This window comes from Antennarius striatus, chromosome 3 (assembly GCF_040054535.1).
Source record: "Antennarius striatus isolate MH-2024 chromosome 3, ASM4005453v1, whole genome shotgun sequence".
Taxonomy (NCBI): domain Eukaryota; kingdom Metazoa; phylum Chordata; class Actinopteri; order Lophiiformes; family Antennariidae; genus Antennarius; species Antennarius striatus.
In genome coordinates, this window is record NC_090778.1 from 28,860,129 (window position 1) to 28,882,413 (window position 22,285).

The 22,285-nt window shown below is 48.9% G+C and overlaps 1 protein-coding gene across 1 annotated transcript in view; it reads right to left on the reverse strand.

The window, feature by feature from the left end:
• The window catches only part of LOC137592030 (multivesicular body subunit 12B-like), a 41,459-nt gene that overhangs the window by 10,087 nt on the left and 9,087 nt on the right, over positions 1–22,285 (reverse strand). Inside the window, exons 5-9 of the mRNA XM_068309870.1 lie at positions 21,829–21,958; positions 21,642–21,737; positions 15,851–15,909; positions 2,614–2,669; positions 925–984 (exon numbers count right to left, since the gene is read on the reverse strand). Coding sequence (XP_068165971.1) covers positions 925–984; positions 2,614–2,669; positions 15,851–15,909; positions 21,642–21,737; positions 21,829–21,958 — 401 coding nt within the window. The remainder of the gene's footprint in view (positions 1–924; positions 985–2,613; positions 2,670–15,850; positions 15,910–21,641; positions 21,738–21,828; positions 21,959–22,285) is intronic.

The window sequence follows — 22,285 nt, forward strand, 5'->3', positions numbered from 1 at the left end:
TTACTTCATCAGCTCCAGCGCGGCTGTAATTAATGATTTCTCACGGCCCTTCCCTTCCCTTCCCTCCCCAGCTCGGCTCACCATGTGTCCCCCTGCTAATCACGGAGAGAAGAAAGGCAGGAGGGGAGCGGAGCCGGCTTCCCGCCCAGAAAACACACACGCGTGTGCGTGCCATTAACGCCGCCGCTGACAGCGGCGCCGTTCAGATGACCATGTGACAAGATGGCGACTCTGTGATGGGGATGGCGTGTGACAGAAGACAGAGGCAGAGCGCAGAACAGACACCCGGTTTGATGAGGGAGTGTTTGCTCTGTAACACATCTCAAACCCACCAGCACCTGTTCTTCTGCAGTGGTCTGTCACTTCCTGGCAGTTCTGATACCCAGATACCGTGCTAATGAGAGAGAAGGGGGGGTTGTCACTCCTTTAAAGCACACACACACACACACACACACACACACACACACACACACACACACACACACACACACACACACACACACACACACACACACACACACACTTCCTCCCTGCGATGCCTGCAGGCGACGGTGTTTCATCAGAAACGGGGAGCGCTTCTATTTGCTCTACATGAACTTTTTTTCCGCGCCGAGGCCGAGAGGAGGGAAGTTAAACAAGCAGAGACGCCGCCTAACATGTAACACGTGACACGTAACACGTGACACGTAACATGTGACACGTAGCATGTGACACGTGACGTGTGACACGCTAGATTGAGCTGTTTGAGGGAGGACCCGGGAAATAAAAGTGTTTTTTGCGACAAGAGTGAAGCTTTTAGCCCGGCCAGTGCTTTTAGTGGAGCCAACAGGGCCGCGCCGTCTCACACACTTAATTACCCCCCCAGACCGTTTGCTTTGCATTCTGGGCCGGCGGCGGCAGCAGAGCGTTGCAGCCTCTACTCACTTCCTCCTCGATCTCTGCCAGGGACTTGATGGTAATGCCCATTAAATTGACCGGCCGCATCTGAAATCAAAAGCAGGGGGGAGGAGGGTGGAGTGGGGGGGTGGGGGGAGAACAGGAGGAACATGGCGGTGAGGCTCATGGCTAAGCAAGCACGCTTAAAATCTTTAATCCTCTCCCTCTCGGTGTCGATGCGAGCGGGGCGATAGTGACAACAGGCAAATGGACTGCGGTGAGCGGCGCCGCCCTGCTGCACGCATTCATCACCGCGTCTGCAGGAGAGCAGGAGGAAGAGGAGCACAAAGAGGGGGAGACAAAGGCTGGAGAACGGGACTAATGGCTGCAGCCGTCAGGAGGAACAATTAGAACGGCTCTGGCTGCGGCGCACGACCGACCTACGGGTGTGTTCAGACGGCCAGTTGAGGCCACGCCCACTCTGAGTCACGCCTAAACTTCAAAAGACTCCTCCTCTTCCTCCTCCAAACACAACATCGAGAAAACTGACATTTCAATATTTTTATTTTAGGGTAATCCTGCATCTTTAATAAGAAATTATCATTTCAATGAAATAATAATAATATAGTAATAATAATAGTAATAATAATAATAGTAATAATAATAATAGTAATAACAATAATAGTAATAATAATAATAGTAATAATAATAATAGTAATAATAATAATAATAATAATAGTAACAATAAAAATAATAATAGTAATAATAATAATAATAATAATAATGATAATAATAATACCAGTGTCTCCTTTGCATGCATTCTTGCGTCTTTCACACACATTTTTTGACAGGGACACACAATCGTCTCTGGGACACGAGCGTTAAATGCACTTCCATTCAACGAAAATATTCACAATGCTTCCATTTCTCCACTTAAATTTGGAATCCAGATATCTCCATTGTATTTTGATCTCCTGTGAGTTTCTCGCCACGAGATTCACCTGCGTGATTTTGACCTATTAAAATCGATGTCTGCTGGTTTTAAGCTGCAGTGAGAGAGGAGTTAGTTCGACCCCCCGAGAGAACAAGGAGAGTCCTGTTGGGTTTGTCTGTCTGTTAAAACGCTTTGGAACGTCTGCTGGTGGGATTAAGAGGTAGACTAATAAAGGGTGATTGATTAATTGATTGATTATCACCATGCCTCCAAAAAAAATGCATAAGTTAATGAAGAAACAGAGACAGATATTACTACAGATATTACTGTAATGTGTGTGGAGAATATGCAAATTAAAGGTAAATAAAACTATTAAGTGAAAAGCAAAAGTAAAAAAAAAAACTGATTACATCTTTATTTTTAAAACTGTTTTTTTAAATGACTACCAGGCTTTAACATTTTGATAAAAATAGTATAATTTTCTTGACCCTCCGCAGCGGATGAAGTAGGAGACGATGAATGAAAGTATAATTTTATTCTTCTTTTTTTTTACTCAATTATGATGTTATTAATAAAAAAATTATACTAACAGTTTTAGTTTTTATATTGTACTATTGTTAAACTCAATCCTTGCGTCACTTCTACCGTGTGTCCTGTTATTAGTTTTGGGATGCACAAACGTCGTGTTGGGATGCACACATTTGTTGAAGGGATGCACTACTTTCTGGAGGTAAAATGAACTGTGTAATAATAAAACCAGGTGATCATCTACGGAGTGTTAGCATCTTGCGGCTAGCGTTTACCTGCTCAGGGCGTTGGTAGAACCTCTCCGACACGGCGAAGGGCACGTCGTGCAGCGCTGCAGGGAGGAAGGAAGTGACTTTAAGGTGACTTTCACTCAGGACGCTCCCGATTGTGTGTTTCCACATGACTAAAGGTGTGTTTGTAGCACCCCCCCGCCCCCCACCCCCACCAGGACGCCCCCATCCTCCTCCGGAGAGCAGATGAAAGCCTTTCTTATCCCTCGCTCTGTGTGAGCACCTCCACTCTCCTCCAACTCCTCTTCCAATTTAATTACTCTTGATTATTCCCGATCCGGTGGTGTCTGGGAGATATTCGCCTCGGAAACAAAGAGGCGCTCGCGTTCGGCACAGAAAGGCAGAAAAGGGGAAGACAAGACATTCACCAGATATCAAATTTGCATGAAAATAAGCCGCACTGTTCAGCCGGCAAGAAAAAAAAGTGGATTGAAATGAGGACTTGCCAAGAGCGTGGTGGTATAATTAGCATTTGACCAAACAAACGAGCTTCAACAGAGCTATAATTAAGCAGGCCTGTAATTAAGTGTATGCCCTTTATCATAATGATCGTAGTTAAAATGGTGTGATGGCTGCCAGTTGATTATTAATGGTGTAACCCGGTGCAGCGTGCATCCTGCACTGGAATCAAGGTGTCAGGCTGTCAGGCTAGAGAGCAGCCCTTTGTTTATCAAATACATTAGGGCCCGAATTAACACGGGCTGACAGCGGACACAAAGCGCCGTGTTCCCGTCTGAAGGCGACGCCTGCAGCTGCTCGGCTTCATTAAAAACTCCCCAAAACTGGAGGCAAAACTTGCTGCCGCGAGCAGGAGGCCAAGGCTTCCAAGCTCTACCCAGAATCCTCAGGGCCGCTGGCTCGTAAATGTGAGCCCACGCCGCTGGTGAGTCATCGCCCTGGGCGCGCCACACCCTTCCTGTTTAAGATCCCTGGAATACGAGTGGCCGCGACGCTAAAGCGCCTCGCTACACGCTTTGTTCTGTAACTAAGAGCGTAAACGTTTATGAACCCCCCCATACTGATATTAAACCTGAACCCCCCCATACTGATATTAAACCTGAACCCCCCCACACTGATATTAAACCTGAACCCCCCCACACTGATATTAAACCACCTCCTATCTGTGTTACCTTTGAAACACTCTGATAGGCTGTTTAAAGCTCCTTAACGTTCCGTGAGTCTCAGAACGTAGTTCTCTTCCTGATGCTGTCAGCCAATAGAATGCGCGTATGGTGTCACGTGACTGCCTACTAAAAATCTGCGATGTAGTGAAGCAGAGGATCTTGAATAGCGAACAAGCGAGTTTTGACTCAGATGAATAATCTTGGCCGTTAGGGACCGATTCCGTTGTGTTTCTTCGGTTCGTGGGGGCCGCCGGAGGAACCGATGAAGGCTCCGGTCCCGCTCCTCTTCCTCTCGGCTCCAGGCTGGCGTCGCTTCCCGCGTCAAACCAACAACGACTGAAGGCGGCGCGACTCGTTCAGCTCGTAGAAGCAGTGAATAAACATGCGAGCGGCGACACCGGCGCAGGGAATCCATTAGAACAAACAGCAGCGGAGGGGAGCGGCGGCGGCGGCTGATGGATCGGACAGATGAACACGGCGCTGAAGGCCAGAGCTTCTTTATTGCTCACGGATTACATTTAGAAGCGGAGCGCTTTGTATTCCGGCTCCATCCGGACCGGGGAGGCCGTCCCCCAGACTAATGGAGACGACTGGGCCGTAGAAATGGGAAAACCGGAGGAACACGGGGTGCAAAGGGCACCCGTAATGTAAATCCAATCTTGTGGCCGGGGCGGCGGCGTGAGGCGTGTTCCGGCCGCTCCGAGGGCCCCCCGGCTCCACTCCATTAACTCACAAGCAGCCGTTTGGCTCCCAGTCCACGTGGGTGCAGTCAGGACCAACACGTCTGGCTGGATTCTGGTACAGATGATGATGATGATGATGATGATGGCCAGCACAGAGGTGGCGTTAAGTAAGGAGAACCCTGTGGCGTGAGTGATTGTAGTGTAAAGAACGGCGTCAGCACAGGGCCCGTGTGGATCATCGCCTTATTAATGGCGCCGTCAGGTGCGATGAGCAATGGCTGCGTTGTCATCTCCAGCCCCCGGGCCAGGATGAATGGCTGTTTCAGGACGGGAAGGGCTTCTTGGTACGCCGGGCTGAGCGCTAATCCCTCACGCTTCCATTGTTGGATGCACTGTCACCCAGGACTTCAGCAGCGCCATACATCGCCCCCCCCCCCCCAGCCCCGAACAGGCATGGCGAAGCACGCAGGCGTGCATAAAGCACGGCGAGCACAACTCCGACACTGACTGATGGGAAAATATGCGTGGGTGATGGAGCGTACCCCGTATTACCTGAACCACAGCCCCGCGCCACACTTAGGGAATGTTGATGAACTTTTATTTTACACTCCACTACCCCAGCAGGACCGCGTTGATCTCCGTCTGCTGTGAGAACCTGGGCCAATCTGCCTTGAATTAAGCGCCGGTCGGAGTCGGGGTAATAATCTGCAGCGCAAACACGCCCTATTAAGACTTTTACCCACGATGGAGGAACCTGGGTTCTCGTGTGCGTCCTAGAGTCTATGACGGAGACACCATCAGAGACACCATCAGAGACACACCACCAGAGACACACCACCAGAGACACACCACCAGAGACACCATCAGAGACACACCATCAGAGACACACCATCAGAGACACACCACCAGAGACACACCATCAGAGACACACCACCAGAGACACACCATCAGAGACACACCACCAGAGACACCATCAGAGACACACCACCAGAGACACACCATCAGAGACACACCACCAGAGACACACCATCAGAGACACACCACCAGAGACACCATCAGAGACACACCACCAGAGACACACCATCAGAGACACCACCAGAGACACACCACCAGAGACACCACCAGAGACACACCACCAGAGACACCACCAGAGACACACCACCAGAGACACCACCAGAGACACACCATCAGAGACACACCACCAGAGACACCATCAGAGACACACCATCAGAGACACACCACCAGAGACACACCATCAGAGACACACCACCAGAGACACACCATCAGAGACACACCACCAGAGACACCATCAGAGACACACCACCAGAGACACACCATCAGAGACACACCACCAGAGACACACCATCAGAGACACACCACCAGAGACACCATCAGAGACACACCACCAGAGACACACCATCAGAGACACCACCAGAGACACACCACCAGAGACACCACCAGAGACACACCACCAGAGACACCACCAGAGACACACCACCAGAGACACCACCAGAGACACACCATCAGAGACACACCACCAGAGACACCACCAGAGACACACCATCAGAGACACACCACCAGAGACACCATCAGAGACACACCACCAGAGACACACCACCAGAGACACCATCAGAGACACACCACCAGAGACACACCACCAGAGACACACCACCAGAGACACACCACCAGAGACACACCATCAGAGACACACCACCAGAGACACACCACCAGAGACACACCACCAGAGACACACCACCAGAGACACACCACCAGAGACACACCATCAGAGACACACCATCAGAGACACACCACCAGAGACACCACCAGAGACACACCACCAGAGACACACCACCAGAGACACACCATCAGAGACACACCACCAGAGACACACCACCAGAGACACACCACCAGAGACACACCATCAGAGACACACCACCAGAGACACACCACCAGAGACACACCATCAGAGACACACCACCAGAGACACACCATCAGAGACACACCACCAGAGACACACCACCAGAGACACACCACCAGAGACACACCACCAGAGACACACCACCAGAGACACACCATCAGAGACACACCATCAGAGACACACCATCAGAGACACACCATCAGAGACACACCACCAGAGACACACCACCAGAGACACACCATCAGAGACACACCACCAGAGACACCATCAGAGACACACCACCAGAGACACACCAGCTCTAAATGCCCTTCATTCAACAACAATATTCACCATTTTTATATTTCAAACCCAGAAAAAGATTTTATGTTTGATCTCGTGTGAGTTTCTGGTCACCAGACTCACCTGTGTGACTCACCTGTGTGACTCACCTGTGTGACTCACCTGTGTGACTCACCTGTGTGATTCACCTGTGTGATTCACCTGTGTGATTCACCTGTGTGACTCACCTGTGTGACTCACCTGTGTGATTCACCTGTGTGATTCACCTGTGTGACTCACCTGTGTGACTCACCTGTGTGATTCACCTGTGTGATTCACCTGTGTGACTCACCTGTGTGATTCACCTGTGTGATTCACCTGTGTGACTCACCTGTGTGACTCACCTGTGTGATTCACCTGTGTGATTCACCTGTGTGATTCACCTGTGTTTATTAAAACCAACCAATCAGCAACAGGTGTGCTGGTTTAAAGCTGCAGTGACAGAGGAGTTAGTTCGACCCCCCCAGAGAACAAGAAGAGTCCTGTTGGGTTTGTCTGTCTGTTAAAACGCTTTGGAACGTCTGCTGGTGGGATTAAGAGATAGACTAATATAGGGTGATTGATTGATTGATTGATTGATTGATTGATTGATTATCACCATGCCTCTGAAAAAGTAGTAAAGGTTGGAGAAAAAGAAGTGTCAATAAATGTAAAAAAATCAAAAGTTCATGAAGAAAAAGAGACAGATAGTACTACAGATAGTACTACAGATAGTACTACAGATAGTACCACAGATAGTACTACAGGTATTACTACAGATGGTACTACAGCTAGTACTACAGGTATTACTACAGCTAGTACTACATATATTACTACAGATAGTACTACAGATATTACTACAGATAGTACTATAGATAGTACTACAGATAGTACTACGGATAGTACTACAGATATTACTACAGATACTACTACAGATAGTACTACAGGTATTACTACAGATATTACTACAGGTATTACTACAGATATTACTACAGATATTACTACAGATAGTACTACAGATAGTACTACAGATATTACTACAGATATTACTACAGATAGTACTACAAATAGTACTACAGATAGTACTACAGGTATTACTATACAGATATTACAGATAGTACTACAGATAGTACTACAGATAGTACTACAGATAGTACTACAGATATTACTATTACTACAGATATTACTACAGATGTTACAACAGATATTACTATTACTACAGATATTACTACAGATGTTACTACAGATATTACTAGTACTACAGATATTACTACAGATAATACTAGATATTACTACAGATAATACTAGATATTACTACAGATATTGCTACAGATAATACTAGATATTACTACAGATATTACTACAGATATTACTACAGATAATACTAGATATTACTACAGATATTACTACAGATAATACTAGATATTACTACAGATATTACTACAGATAATACTAGATATTACTACAGATATTACTACAGATAATACTAGATATTACTACAGATAATACTAGATATTACTACAGATATTACTACAGATAATACTAGATATTACTACAGATATTACTACAGAAAATACTAGATATTACTACAGATATTACTACAGATAATACTAGATATTACTACAGATATTACTACAGATAATACTAGATATTACTACAGATATTACTACAGATGTTACTGTCATGACATTACTTCTTTATTTCTAAAACAGTTATTTTAGTGACTGGCTTTAACATTTTGATAAAATATATAATTGTAGTTTTTTTCTTTTTATTTAAATAGTTATGATCCATTATTAATAAAATCATTTAAATGATCAGTTTGTGTTTACTTTTTATATTGTACTGTTGGCTACACTGGATCCTTGCGTACGCTTCAACCGTATATCGTTCTTACTTTTATTCTGTTATTTCTGTTGGGATGCACAAATTTTTCTTGAAGCGCATCCCAGGATGCACTGCTTTCTGGGGGTAAAGTCAACTCTGTGCATCTCATCTCCCAAACAAGCGAGTGTCGCCGGGAAGCGAGACGTGGCAACCGCTTCCTGTCGCGCCGACGCTCAATTTGAGGCGGATTCCTTATGCAGACCAGGAGATGCTATTCTAGTGGCAGACCGCTCTGTGTCACCTCTGCAGATAATGGTGAGTCTGTGAGCAGGGAGCTGGAGGAGGACCCCCCCATGCCCACTCAGCCCTTAGCCACAGTGTGACATGAGGAATGGTGCCCGGGCCTGACAGCATCTCTCAGACATATCGTAGTTTATTTTGCGGCTGGGCGCGCCATCTGTGCCGTTCCGATAGAGGGTGTGTGTTCGGCTGCCGCCGGGCCCCGGCTCCGGGCCCCTCGGCGGCTCTGCAGCCGCGGCAGGTCATTAGTCAAATTGCCTAATGAGAGAGAATACAAATGGCCCCCTACCCTGACAGAAGGAATTTTGGAGGTGTCAGAGCTCCTGACCCGTGCGATGAGAACAGATGATGGCGCCGCGCTATTTTCAGATTCCTTTAATGACTGCGGCGCCGCGAAACTCATCCGTTTCCTTTTATGTCTGCAGCGTTTTCCAGACGGGTTGAAGGGAAAAACTTTTTCCACGGATTAAAAAAAGTGCAGCCTGTGAATTATTTAAGTGTTTACTGGGGAGTCAATTAGCATTCAAAAAAAAAAAAAAGAAGAAGCTGATAGCGCTGACGCTAAAACACACGGCGCAGTAAAACGATGCCGAGTGTTTGTGAGGATCTATTTTTATTTGTTCCCCCCGCCGCTGACAGCCAGTCGCTCCGTTCACACTAAAATATTAATTCGCCCCCACCTTCAGGAATGTAAACACGTCTAAACGCTTCTTAAAGCTGGAACGTTTACGGGAAGAAGGGCTCGGCGTGTCGTTGGCAAACGATCGCCATCAGACGCGACCTGAACGCCACAGGAAGTCCAGGCCGGAGACATGACTCTCCTGACCCTCAAACAGGAAGTAGTTTTTCCTCAGAGCTCATGGAAACGTGGGGGCGTGTCCCGACGGACGTCACGTGATCCACGGGTTTTCCGTTATTTAGGAAAATGATGACATGAGTCTGGAATTCCTGGACAGGATTTAACGGGTCCTGCTTGACCACGCCTCTAGAGGGCGACTGGACTGGATGTGAAGGAGCGAGAGGTCGTGGTTGTTTACCTGTTTGTTTGTTTACCTGTTTATTTGTTTACCTGTTTGTTTACCTGTGGTTATGAACCAATAACCACACACAAACAAACACACACCTCCAGAACCGACCCATGGTTCCATCTGTGACGAACGGCCCCTGAAATCTGGTTTGGGTCTGGAGCCAGGAGGCGGGGCTGGCAGGAGGCGGGGCCACTGGGCGCCGCTCCATCCGTCGTTTAGGAAGCCAGCAACACCTACGGCGAGCTGGCCGCAGACGCTGCTGGGGCGTGTGTGTGTGTGTGTGTGTGTGTGGGGGGGGTTGATGGCCCCTCCAGGACGGGTCGGTGGACGTCAGCAGAACCACAAGCGTTTAACGATTTAACGCCATTACAGAAGTGGCGTTCTGGGCGGAGCCTATCCGCTGTTGATACGGTGAAACCAACGGGACCCAATCAGCAGCAGCGTCTGCGAGGCACCGGCGCGGCGCCAGTGTCGCCGCCCAGCTGCAGCAGAGCGTGTGGAGCGGGCGTCGCCCCTCCGGACGCGTGTAAACGCTGGCAGCGGCAGACAGGAAACCGCCTGAGCCGAATGGGACGCAGCCGAAGGCCCAATTACACAAACCCCCTCTTAATTAGCGGTTCTGTGGGCAAACGCACCCGCAATGGTGGGGGGGGCGCCCCCCCAAACCCTAACAAGAAACACACACCGGCGCCAAGACGGGTCACATGACCCACTTCTCCTCAGGACTGACGTGTAATTGCTTCGAATGGGAGGGGATTAAAAGTCTGGCCACGCCCCTCAGGCTCCAAGTGACCCCGCCCTCAGGGGCCACAGGTAGAGCGGCAGCCAACGGGGGCCTCCGGTGCTCACCAGCCCCGGCGATGGGAAGTGGCGTCTCACACGGATTCATCACCCCTCCCCCCCTGCCCGCAAACGCCGCGCCGCCATTGGTCATTAATTATGCTAATGAGGACGGCGCTCCTCGTCTCACGCGTCTGCAGCTGGATCACAGCAGCTTCAATGAAACGCACCTCCGACCCCCCCCCCTAAAGTTTCTCCACAGAACTACTTAATGCTGCCTCTGGGAGCCCCACATGCCCTTTTCCACAACGACTCCATTCCCAGAATCCATTGTGCTCGTGAGCTGCCGCTCGGATTAGAGGATCATTAATCCAGACTTAAGCAGAGGGCCGACCATTAGAGATCCTTAAGGTTCCTCCATTAATCTCCTTAAACTACATTTAATGACTGCATTTTTGTGAAATATTTTTTATCAACTTCTAATTAGATGTGTGATAACAAACCTGCTGTACACGGGGCCAACGGGGGCCCCTGACAGGCCCATCCATTGAGGACGTCCACGTCTGGGCCCCCGACTAATGGTCGGGACAAGTCAGGGAAGATGCAACGCTTACGGGCCCCTACCTGACTGCAATGAGGGGCCAGCAGGCAGGAGGGGCCCCACGAGCTGGAGGGCCCCCGGGAGCAACCAGAGGAACCCAGGAACCGGATGATCACGAGTCGTCAGGGGTTACCCTGAGGAGGGCGCCAGGTTGAACCTGAGGGCGTGGGTTCTACTCCTGTGCAGATTAACCGTTGTGAATTTAATCCAGACCCCAGTAGTGGGGATCAATACTCTGATCACCTGATGTATTGGTATTGATGACACAACATCTGATTTGTGCTCAAATTGAAACTTTCTTCTGTTCATAATGAGAAAACAAATGTTTTGTCTTTTTGAACTCGTTGAATTCACCCTGAAGCTGGTTTCAGGACAGAAATGCTGAATTATTTTATAATTTAATCTGTTGTCACCTTTGATTTCTGTCCTTCATTTAGGAACAAACTGACACGGAACTTTTTTTACTCCCAAACGCCGTTTTTCAGACAAACAGATGAACGACCGCGTTCAATGAGGCGAAAACACTGATTTATACCAGCGTGTGTGTGTGTGTGTGTGTGTCAGTAGGAGTTATAAGTCCTAAATTATGCTCTCTCTGCTGACATCATCGATTCATCACCACGTCTCTCAAACGTCTCAACATTTGTAAAAACGCTCGACTCAGCATCCAGGAGACGTCAGCGAGACGGCTAGCAGCTAACGGCTAACAGAACCGCAACAAATAAAACCAGAACAAATCAGTAAAAGCTACAGATTTTCAATCCAATTTGTTCTTTTTTTTTCTTTTTTTTATCAGGCTGGGATTATTTAATTTTTAATCTTTCACACAAAACAACTGAAACCTGAATCTGAATTTAAAGGCAGCAATTTATGCTGTAATTATTATTATTATGTAGGAATGGAGCCCTCCTGCAGCTGTGTGTGTGTGTGTGTGTGTGTGTGTGTGTGTGTGTGTGTGTGTGTGTGTGTGTGTGTGTGTGTGTGTGTGTGTGTGTCTTTTGCTGACCGGGGACTTGAGGAGCCAAACGTGGTTTTTCCAGAGCCCCGCTTTCATGTCTTGATGTGAGCTCTGGCGCGGCTTCAGACATCCAGATCGCTTTCACAGAAATCCCGTTCCATCTCGGGTAAGAGCCGGGGCAGTAAATCTGCCCCCTACTCCCCCACAACACTTCCATAAATGATTCATTCAGCTGGGTTCAGCTGATGCAAACCAGAGCGTTAGCGCGTTAGCCCAGCGCCAGCCCTCCTGCTCAGCGCCTTCATCAATCTCTGGGAGAGGAAGAAGAGAAAGAGCACTAATAATAACTTGTGTGTCACTATCTTCAGGTCATGTTTTTTAATCCCTCAGCCTAAAGAATTGTGTTATTCTAAAATATAACCCCGGCGGTGCAGAAGCAGTTGAGATCCATCACGGCTGCAGATAAGAGCCTCGCCCAGAACGACACGGCCAGATAAGATGGAACTTTTGTTTGAAACCCGATGAGAACCCTCTTAATGAAAGCGCCGCGCCAAAAATAATCTTTTTTCTCCATGTTAGTCAATCAAGAAGTGGTGTAGTCGGGGCGAGGGAAGGAGGAGAAAGAAAGTCATTTTTGCATAATCAGTGAGCGCCATCTGGAACAATTAACCAAATTCCACAGAACTCAGAGGATCAGTCATATTGGCTTATTAAAGATCCAGAATTATACCAGTAATAAATCCTTCGCAAAACGAAGCGTACCCCTGCCTGTCACGACTATTTTAACTTCAAATACAGTGGAATACTTGATAAGGCTGAAAAGAGGAGATTAATATATGCAAATGATGTGGAGCATTTAAAAGCCCCCCAACAACTGTCTGGTTTTTTCCTGTCTCTTATTACAGTCTTTATGTTTTATTCATACACCAACTCACCTGTCATTTCATAAGCTATAATATTATGAGGGTATTATTAAACAGCATAAAGTGGGAGCTTTAATTGGAAAGCTCCGTTGCATTTTCCAATTATTTGCAGCAAATTAAAAGCAGATGCACATAGTTTTAATAAGAATTCTCATATTGTTTCCTGAAAATCAGAAATCACTGTCATCCTGCCAGGATATTTTGCAAACCCAGTTAATTTCCAGCCTCCTGTCCCCCCCCCCACACCCCTCTGAAGGATGAACTGTCTGCTGTCTGTTAATTGAAGTTCCCCTAATGGATCGGGAAATAATTGCTCTCCATATTACGTTAGATCAGGGCCAATGTCAGGATTTATTTTTGATTAATGCGATAGATATGTAAATGCGTGACTTTTATTACGTTTACCTTTTTTATCAGGTGCGTGTCTCCTGTCAGGCTGAGCGGCGCCGACGTTTTTACGTTCTCCACCGCTTTACGTTTTTTTTTTTTTTTTTAATCTAATTTGTGCTTCTTTTTTTTTTTACACACATTTCACAGGTCTAATCACCTTAAAAACATCTTGTTGGCGATAACAACCCTGATGGGCGTCGGGATCAAAGCTCACGCTGCAGGAAAACCTGCAGAGAGAAGCTGAGGACTCCGACGAGTCTGAACTGTCAGGTGAGAGGAGCTGCAAAATAAATGGGAACTACTTTTTAATATTCTGGTAATAAACGTCAAAGCGCCTGCTCGTCACGTCCGAACACGACGTGAGTGCAGATGACAGATCTCCCAGACATTTACCTCTCCGCCCCTCCGCTCGGGGCTTTTTTGTGCGTCGGGGCTTTTTGTTTTGTTGGGAAGTGACGGAGGGTTTAATCAAGAAAGCAGGCAATTCATCAATCCGTAAGAAGGCGCCTGCACGGCCCTGACAGGGCGCACATGGTTTCAGCCCGGCTCGAACCCGGCCAGCTGTCAGCCCACACACACACACACACACACACACACACACACACACACACACACACACACACACACACACACACTACCACCGGTAACGACCAACACAAATGGGCTGTGGGCTGCGACCCCACGTGGGTCTGCAGGCCGTCGGGTCCTGAAACGGACTCAGGTTATCACTGTTAGCAGAGAGGTGCATCATGGGAGTGCAGGAGGAATCCTCACCACATGGTGTCTCCCTCCAGCCGGGGAACAAAAGCCTCCTCGCTCCTCCAGGCCGGAGCCCCCGTACGGATCCGTCTCTGGTGCTTTTGTCCGGCGGCGGTGAACCGGGGTAGGGTGGGGGGGCATCCGGTGCACGCTCGCTACACGTGTAAGTCTGGCGTGTGATGGATCATTCTGACAGCTGTTAAATGTTCTCTTGAGTGTAACGCTGCAGCTCCTCTGGGAAGTCACGTTTGCTCCGATAAGCAGAGCCTCTGTCGGGGGGGGGGGGGTCTGAAGGTGGAGCCGGCAGATGGAAGGGGGGGGGGGGGAACGCATACGCTGTGCTCGCTGCCCAAAACAGCTTCAGGCTAAAACTACGGTCTGCCCCCCCCCCCCCCCGATCAATCCGTCCTCCTACGACCTTTCATCAGTGGGGGGGGGGGGACGGAAACACATCCGTTAATAATCATCAACAAAGGTTCAGGTTTTGAAGCTGTTTGAGCTGCTCTGCTCTCAGTCCGGGTCCATAAGTTAATAAAACCCTGACTAGAATCTCCTTCCTGGAGTTCTGGTGGGGGGGGGGGTCTGACAGCAATCACAAACAAACAAACAAACAAACAAACAAAGGTGGTGATTAATCCACCAAACCAACAGCATCAGGAGGAATTTTTGGTTGAATTCCTTTCATTCCTGTTAATGAAATAATACATGAGATTAAATGATCCCTGAGGTCGTCCAGGTTATGAGTTAGTGATCAGGTTTATGAGTTAGTGATCAGGTTTATGAGTTAGTGATCAGGTTTATGAGTTAGTGATCAGGTTTATGAGTTAGTGATCAGGTTTATGAGTTAGTGATCAGGTTTATGAGTTAGTGATAAGGTTTATGAACCCTAACACCTGTTCTCCTGAACCATTTGTTTGTTTGTTTGTTTGTTTGTTAGCAGAGTTCTGTAAACACTGCTGGTTGAGAAAAGCCAAAGTAAATGAAGATCACATCCAGTAATCCCTCGTTTGTTCGGGCTTCAAGATGCACGACTTCACCACATCGAGGATTGTTAGTAGGCAGTCATGTGATACCGTACACGCATTCTATTGGCTGACAGCATCAGGAAGTGAGCTGCATTCTGAGACTGACAGACGCAGCGTGTGTTAAAGAAACACTTAAAGGTTCAGTCTGTCAGAGTGTTTTAAAGAAAACAGACAGAAGGTGGTTTAACATCAGCATGGGGGGGTCGGACACGTTTAGATTACCAGAAATAATAAAGTTTGTCGCTTTATCATGGAATTTCGTTTCTTGCGGTAATCCCTCGATACTTGCAGTAACCGCGAATAACGAGGGATTACTGGGCCGGCTTGTCCTGCACCAGGTGTTACACAGGTGTTACATGCCTGTGTAACACCTGTGTAACACCTGTGTAACGCCTGTGTAACACCTGTGTAACACCTGTGTATCACCTGTGTAACGCCTGTGTAACACCTGTGTAACACCTGTGTAACGCCTGTGTAACACCTGTGTAACACCTGTGTAACACCTGTGTAACGCCTGTGTAACACCTGTGTAACACCTGTGTAACGCCTGTGTAACGCCTGTGTAACACCTGTGTAACGCCTGTGTAACACCTGCGTGACTCCGCCTACCTGTGGTGGCGTAGCTCCCGCTGCTCTGCCGCTCGTAGTCCGACTTCTCGTCCGTCCTCCTGCAGCCAGAAGTGAAACCCGTCAGAGGACTGATCACCGTCACGTCAAACACACGACACGCGTGTGCGTGTCGACTACACGTGAACACACACAGACGCTCCCTGCTGGGACAGGAACACGGGGCGGATGTGAGAGCCGCCCGGAGGCTCCAGCAGACCTTTAACGGCGGCGCTGGATCCAGGAGGAACCCAGAGGTTCCATTATTCATGGGGGGGGTTATTTCATGGCCTTGTATTACAGAAAACAGCACAGAATGCACTTTGTGGGCAGTTGAAGTTAACAAACCATACAAGATTGAAATCCTCATCAATCACGCGATCATGAATCACACCCTGTGACTCACCCCCGCGGATCGATAAATCCACAGCAAGCAGGGGGGGGGGGTCCCCTGCTTCCAGAGGGCTGCACACACGACGCTCCGGGGGGACAAACGATCCCATAATGATAATGCAGAGCAGCGACGACATCGTTAGGAGGAAGGCCTCTGATTGGACGACGCAGAGACGCTAAGAGACGAGGTGTGAAGTTCTTCACGGTTTACAAGGGGGGGGGTAAAATCAAAAGCCCTAAACTTTAAGACAGAAGAGGGATCTGCATGTTCCCAGCATGCAACGCCTGAGTTGTGGCTCCTGAAGCCTTATCTCTTCACATGAGATAAATAAATGCAATAATTCCCATCAGCAGCAATAAAACAGGACTGGTGACAGGCGGTGGTATTTATGGGCTGAAGCCTGCAACTCAGATTTATTTGCAGTGAAGGGGTCGACTTTTCCTCTCCTCATTTACATCAGCGTTTGGCCTGTTAGATCCAGGCCAATGGTGAATTTTTAAAAGGTTGGCATCAATCTTACGGGAACGATTGCCATATTCCACGCAGACTTCTTTTACCTTTCAAAGGTTGATCCCACTGCAGAGGAATGAAGGTACACATCTCTCAGAGCGCAGACAGAACCGGGGGGGTGGGGGTGGGGGGTTGAATGTCTTCTTTAGGGCGTCGGAATTTTCATTGTTAAATTAGCAGCGGGGCAAATAAAGAGAAGCCGAGCGCCGCTTTAATAAAGGAAGCTGCAGCCGTTATCTAGCGGCGCTAATGCTAATGGACGCCACGGGAGGATTCTCAGTCCTCAGCACATCTCTGGAGTTTTACCCACAAACCACGGCTGGAGAGGGCGGGGCCATTAACAAACAAACAAACAAACAACAAACACGACTTCAGTCCCTGGGAAGAAAATATTTGTTCACGCCTGCGTCCGTCGCTGGACAGGAGGTCGTGTTTGCGTCTAGAGAATCACTAATACAGTAACCCCTCATGCATTCACGCATCAACACGCGTGACTTCACCTCATCGCGGATTTTTAGTAGTCACATGATACCGTACGCATAGATGTTAAAAGTACCGTAAATAATAAAATAAACAGTTGGTCGCTCTATCGCGGAATTTCGTTTTTTGCGTGTGGTTCCTGGAACGCATCAACCGCGTGTCACATTTATCCTGATGAGAGCTGCACCAGCGGGGGTCCCACCAGCAGAGGGCACCAGGCTCCACCACAGACTGGTTCAGAACAGGCAGGTGTCCCTCAGGGAGAGCGAGTCGCCTCCACAGACGTTTTAAATGATGCTTAATTATAAACGACCAACTACAAAGACGCCGTAGAACCGCGAGCAGCCGACGACGTTACGCGCTCAGACGCCCGCTAACAGGACGCGTGCTAACCCGTGCTAACCGCGATGTTAAAATGAATACATGTAACTGGACGAAGAGTTAAAAGTCGTCCCGTCATCGTGACGCCCGAGTGTAATATCTGTTCGCTCCTCTTCACGTCGGGACGTTTGTCTGCAAACAGGAAGCGTCTGATTCCTCAAAGACCTCCAGGACGGCGTTCCCATCTGTTCCAACACAAAACTGTCTCAATCCAAATTGGTGATTTCTAAATACAATTTTAGGTGCGCTGGAGAGGGTAACATATGGCAAATCAATTAGACAACTAATTCTTAAAACAAAAACATGGCAAACGCATTTGCTAATCAACGGCGGTGCCGGGGCTCGTATTACAGCGGCCGCTGGAGTTTTGACAACAATTAATCCTCATTTCAGGCAAGGAGAGCCATATTGACACATATTCCTAATTTGAATATTCAATTATGCTGTAGTTCTTCATCAAATTACAGCAAAACTGGGAACGCGGCCTGAAAGATTTACCCAATTACAACGCAGATCAAGAGTGTTGTGTTGCGGTGAAGCGCCGCTGAGGATTACTTGACATCATGAATGAACAGATTTCTGTTGTGTGCTGTTCTTCAAGTGGCTCCGTGTGGAATAAGAAAGAGTTGTTAGAGAGAGGTGAAGCAGGGAGACGAGAGACAGCGAGGACGGAGTCGGAACGAGAGGTAAGACGAGGCGGAGGGGAGCTGGGAGCTGCTGTTTTGACACGCATCCAGACTTTCCGTGACAACATCTCCACACCTTCCTCTCGGCGCCGACGGAGCTGCTTTGTGGGAGCTGCTTCCTCACCCATCATTATCCCCCTTTAAGCTCCTTGTCAGGTATTGAAAAGAGGATCTCTGTGAATATCAGCCGGCGAGTCGGAGCCCATCAGATCTTCGCTGATCATTCGATCATTCCTGACACCGCTCCCAATCCCCCTGCGCTTGATCTCCGACGCTTTCCACAAACTTTGGTGAACAAAGTAATGAGCGAGATTGAGCAGGAAGTGATTGTTCTGCGAGCGGGTGCATGTGTCAGGTGACACGCTTGACAGTCACGCCGTCTCCTCGCGTGCGGCAGCGCCAGACTCGGTTAACCAGCTGAAACAATGCTCCTGCAAAGCTGCAGCGGCGGCGCCGAGTGTCACGGCGAGGCGGCGGCGGCGGCGCCGTGCAAAGCGTATTGACACGCCTGCCAATCGTGACACTCATGACTCTCTGGGCTTCAAAGCAAAAGCAAACTGCAGCGTGGAGAGAAGATACTCAGCGCTGACACTTTTATCGCGGCGCCGTTTGATTTAAAAAGCGTCGGTGTGTACAATAGCCCATTATTCTAAGAGAAATGTCACAAACCTTGATTCTGAGTGAAGCCCAAGGAATTGCAATATTAGGACGAGGCTAATTTATGCTAGCAGGCGCTGCAGAGGTCAGACATCAGCCTCACAATGACAGTTTTATCAGGAGGACAAACGGCAGCATTGGCCGGCCGGGGGGGGGGGATGCTTTACTGGACGTATTAAAACGGCCGACCGGATGGAGTCAGGGCGTCGCCGATACGGCCGTCCTGACGCAGGACGAACCAGAGCGGTCGACATCGAGCTGCAGACATGAATCAACGCCGAGGATGTGGACGTGTCAGGGTCCGGCCTAACCTGCAGTTATTATCCCCCCCAGGAGTACAGAATAAGAATTCATTCACGCATTAATTAAAACAACCTGGATGGAGATAAGTAGCAGAAAATGAGAAGCTGCTAATCGACTGGAGAAAATTAATTAAATCTAAGTTTACAGTTAATCACGTCAGACGAGCACAAAGACAGGGTCCATCTCTCCTAAGAAAAACTAGAACCAACGCAGTCTCAGACTGCAACATCCTGCGACACCCCTGAATTCAAAATGTTACCCTGACCTACTTGCATAAGTCAAAGATCAAAGCTAGTGCTATGATCTACTGTCATTGATCAAACACTATCTTTGATCTATGGTCTTACTCACTCTGGCCTTCTCCCTCTTTCTATCTTATCTGGTTCCTAAATTGAAATTTGACCTTGACTTAGTTTTCTCAAGATCAAGGTCATCATCTCATTTTCATCCCCTTTGCTGCCTGAGTAATGTGTTGTTTGTCAGGGGGCAGGACGCCCCCCCCCACCAGAGGGAGCGCCCACCCGTCCTGAGTGTCTCAGTGCACTCTGGTAGCAGTTGTTCAGCCGTCGGTGTGAGTCTGGTGTGGAGGAAGCAGAGCAGACGGGTCTGAAACAGCCCTAACAGAGTGTAAATCAGTCTGAGAACACCTCCACCTGCACGTTCCAGCTGACAAAACACACACACACACACACACACACAAACACACACACACACACACACACACACACACACACACAAACACACACACACACACACACACACACACACACACACACACACACACACACACACACACACACACAGCTTGATGCAATCACTGTGTGCACGTGGTGCTGATGCAACAGCCTGCAGCGCTGCACAAACCCGATGGCGGGTTCACGTCTGTACACACGTCTAACCCCCCCCCCCCGCCCGAGGCCACTTCACGTTTGAGAGAGGAATCAGTGCAGCTTTCAAAATTATAAGGGTCATTAAAAATTTACACATTGACTGTATTTAAAACATCTTTTCCACTGACTGTAAAGAGCACTTAAATTTAAGAGGTGCTATTCTCCAAAGGCCATAAAGTTGTTATAGATCGCCTGAAGGAGGCGTGGAGGAGACGCTCCTCTGCTGCTGAATATGAATCAGTACGGCGGCGATGCTGCAGTTACTCTGCAGTAATCTGATTACTCCAGCAATCAGCGAGCTGTTTATAAATCAGCTGATCTGAGACGTTAAAGGTATTTACACGCGTGTGTTGGGCCGTCCCCACACGTGTTACTACAAAGAGAGGACGGCAGATAAACGCTGGAGCGGCGGCGCCGTCCGGCGCCGTCCTCGTGTGTCAGAGCGTTATGGATGGAAAGACTCTGAAAAGAAGACTCTCTGACTGTGGGAGGAATTTTAATGTTAATACAAAAAACAGCAGCCTGTGATCTCAGCAGGCATCTGGAGGGGGGGCGCGAGGCGCTGCGAGGCGCAATTTATTCCAACCTCCCAGCCGCGCCGACTTGAAAGTGGGCTTCAAAAGAATGGAGGATTACGTGTACGAGTGGCGGAGGCGTGCGAGCGAGTCGGCGCCGCCGCCGATCACACACATCAAAGGTTATTGACCGTCCACTTCCAAAACACACACAAAAACGGGGTGATGCAGTTCAGCGCCGCGTGTCACCACTAGGGGTCACGCTTGAGCCGCCGAGCCTCTAAAGGTTAGATTAGCATCAGACGGTACAGTTAGGATGCTAACGATAAATTAGCACCGACTGTCTTAGAAATGTAGCTCAGTGTAACGTGAACTGAACGTAACGACTCCTGGATGCTAAATAACTCTGAATGTATGACTTGTTCAAGTTACAAACATTACAGTCACTGAAAAAACGCTTGCTTGTTGCTCTGGGCCACAGACACGATGTGGAGGGCCACATCTGGCCCCCGGGCCTTGAGTTTGACACATGCTCTATAGAGACACTCTGAGCTGATTGGCTCTGCTGATTAGCCCCGCCTTCACCTGGCAGCGACAGCTTCAGATCTCAACAAGCGCACAAAGAACCAAACACTTCTGGGGCTGCTGGGCGTTCCAACCCCCCCACGCCGCCCCCAGTCCCGCCTGTTTGTTTACAGTTTGCGGTGGAAATCCCGCTTCTTCGCCGCCATGAATAATTGATCCGTTTGATCTGGAGCCGCTACGAAGCCGGCTGCGTGGACGGCGACCCCGAGGCGGAGGAAGAGGAGGGAGCGATCGGGGGGGGCTCTTCCTCTGCGGCTGCTGCCCCTCCTCTTCCTCCACACGTGACCACACCCCTGTCACCGCGGCGACCCGACGGCGCCCCCTGGGACTCGGGAGCAGAACAACTGTCCCGATCGGCACGTGATCCGTTACCGGTGTCGTCGTTGTGGTTACCTTTCTGCGCTGGGGGGGGCGTCGCTGGCTGCAGGGCTGGACCGGCGCTGAAGGACGTCCCCCTTCAGATACCACACCCCCATGTTGTTGATCTCGCTGCGTGAAGAGGAAGAGCTTTAACGGACAGAAAGCCTTCATGCAAATGAGGTAACAGCTGACAGGCGTCAGGGATTGGCTGAGAGCTCACCCGATGCAGGTGTAGTTAACAAGATGGTATCTGGACTTGGCTACGATCTGGATGTCAAACACGGCCGTCTCGGCTGCCGCGTGAGGGCTGATCTTCACGCAGAGCCTCCTCTTCCTCGTGGCAGCTTCCTCTGATGAGGCAGGAAAACACCAGGGTGTCAGACAGGAGCCGGTCGTCCCGTCCCGTCATCTCCACGGACATCCTGACGCTCCACAAATACACACATCCACCGACCCCGCTCCTGCATTTAGTCGGTACCGGCTCCGGAATCAGAGCCGGGCTAATATCAGAGAAACAACCGGACACAAATCCACACGCATTATTATCATTTTTATCATTTTAGGCGGTGACGTGACGGAAGCCGCTGATCCTCCATCAGCTTTAGTGCACAACAGGGAGTGGAATTGGATATTCCAGATAGAAGCTCATACATAATGTCACGTGTATGCATTAAACA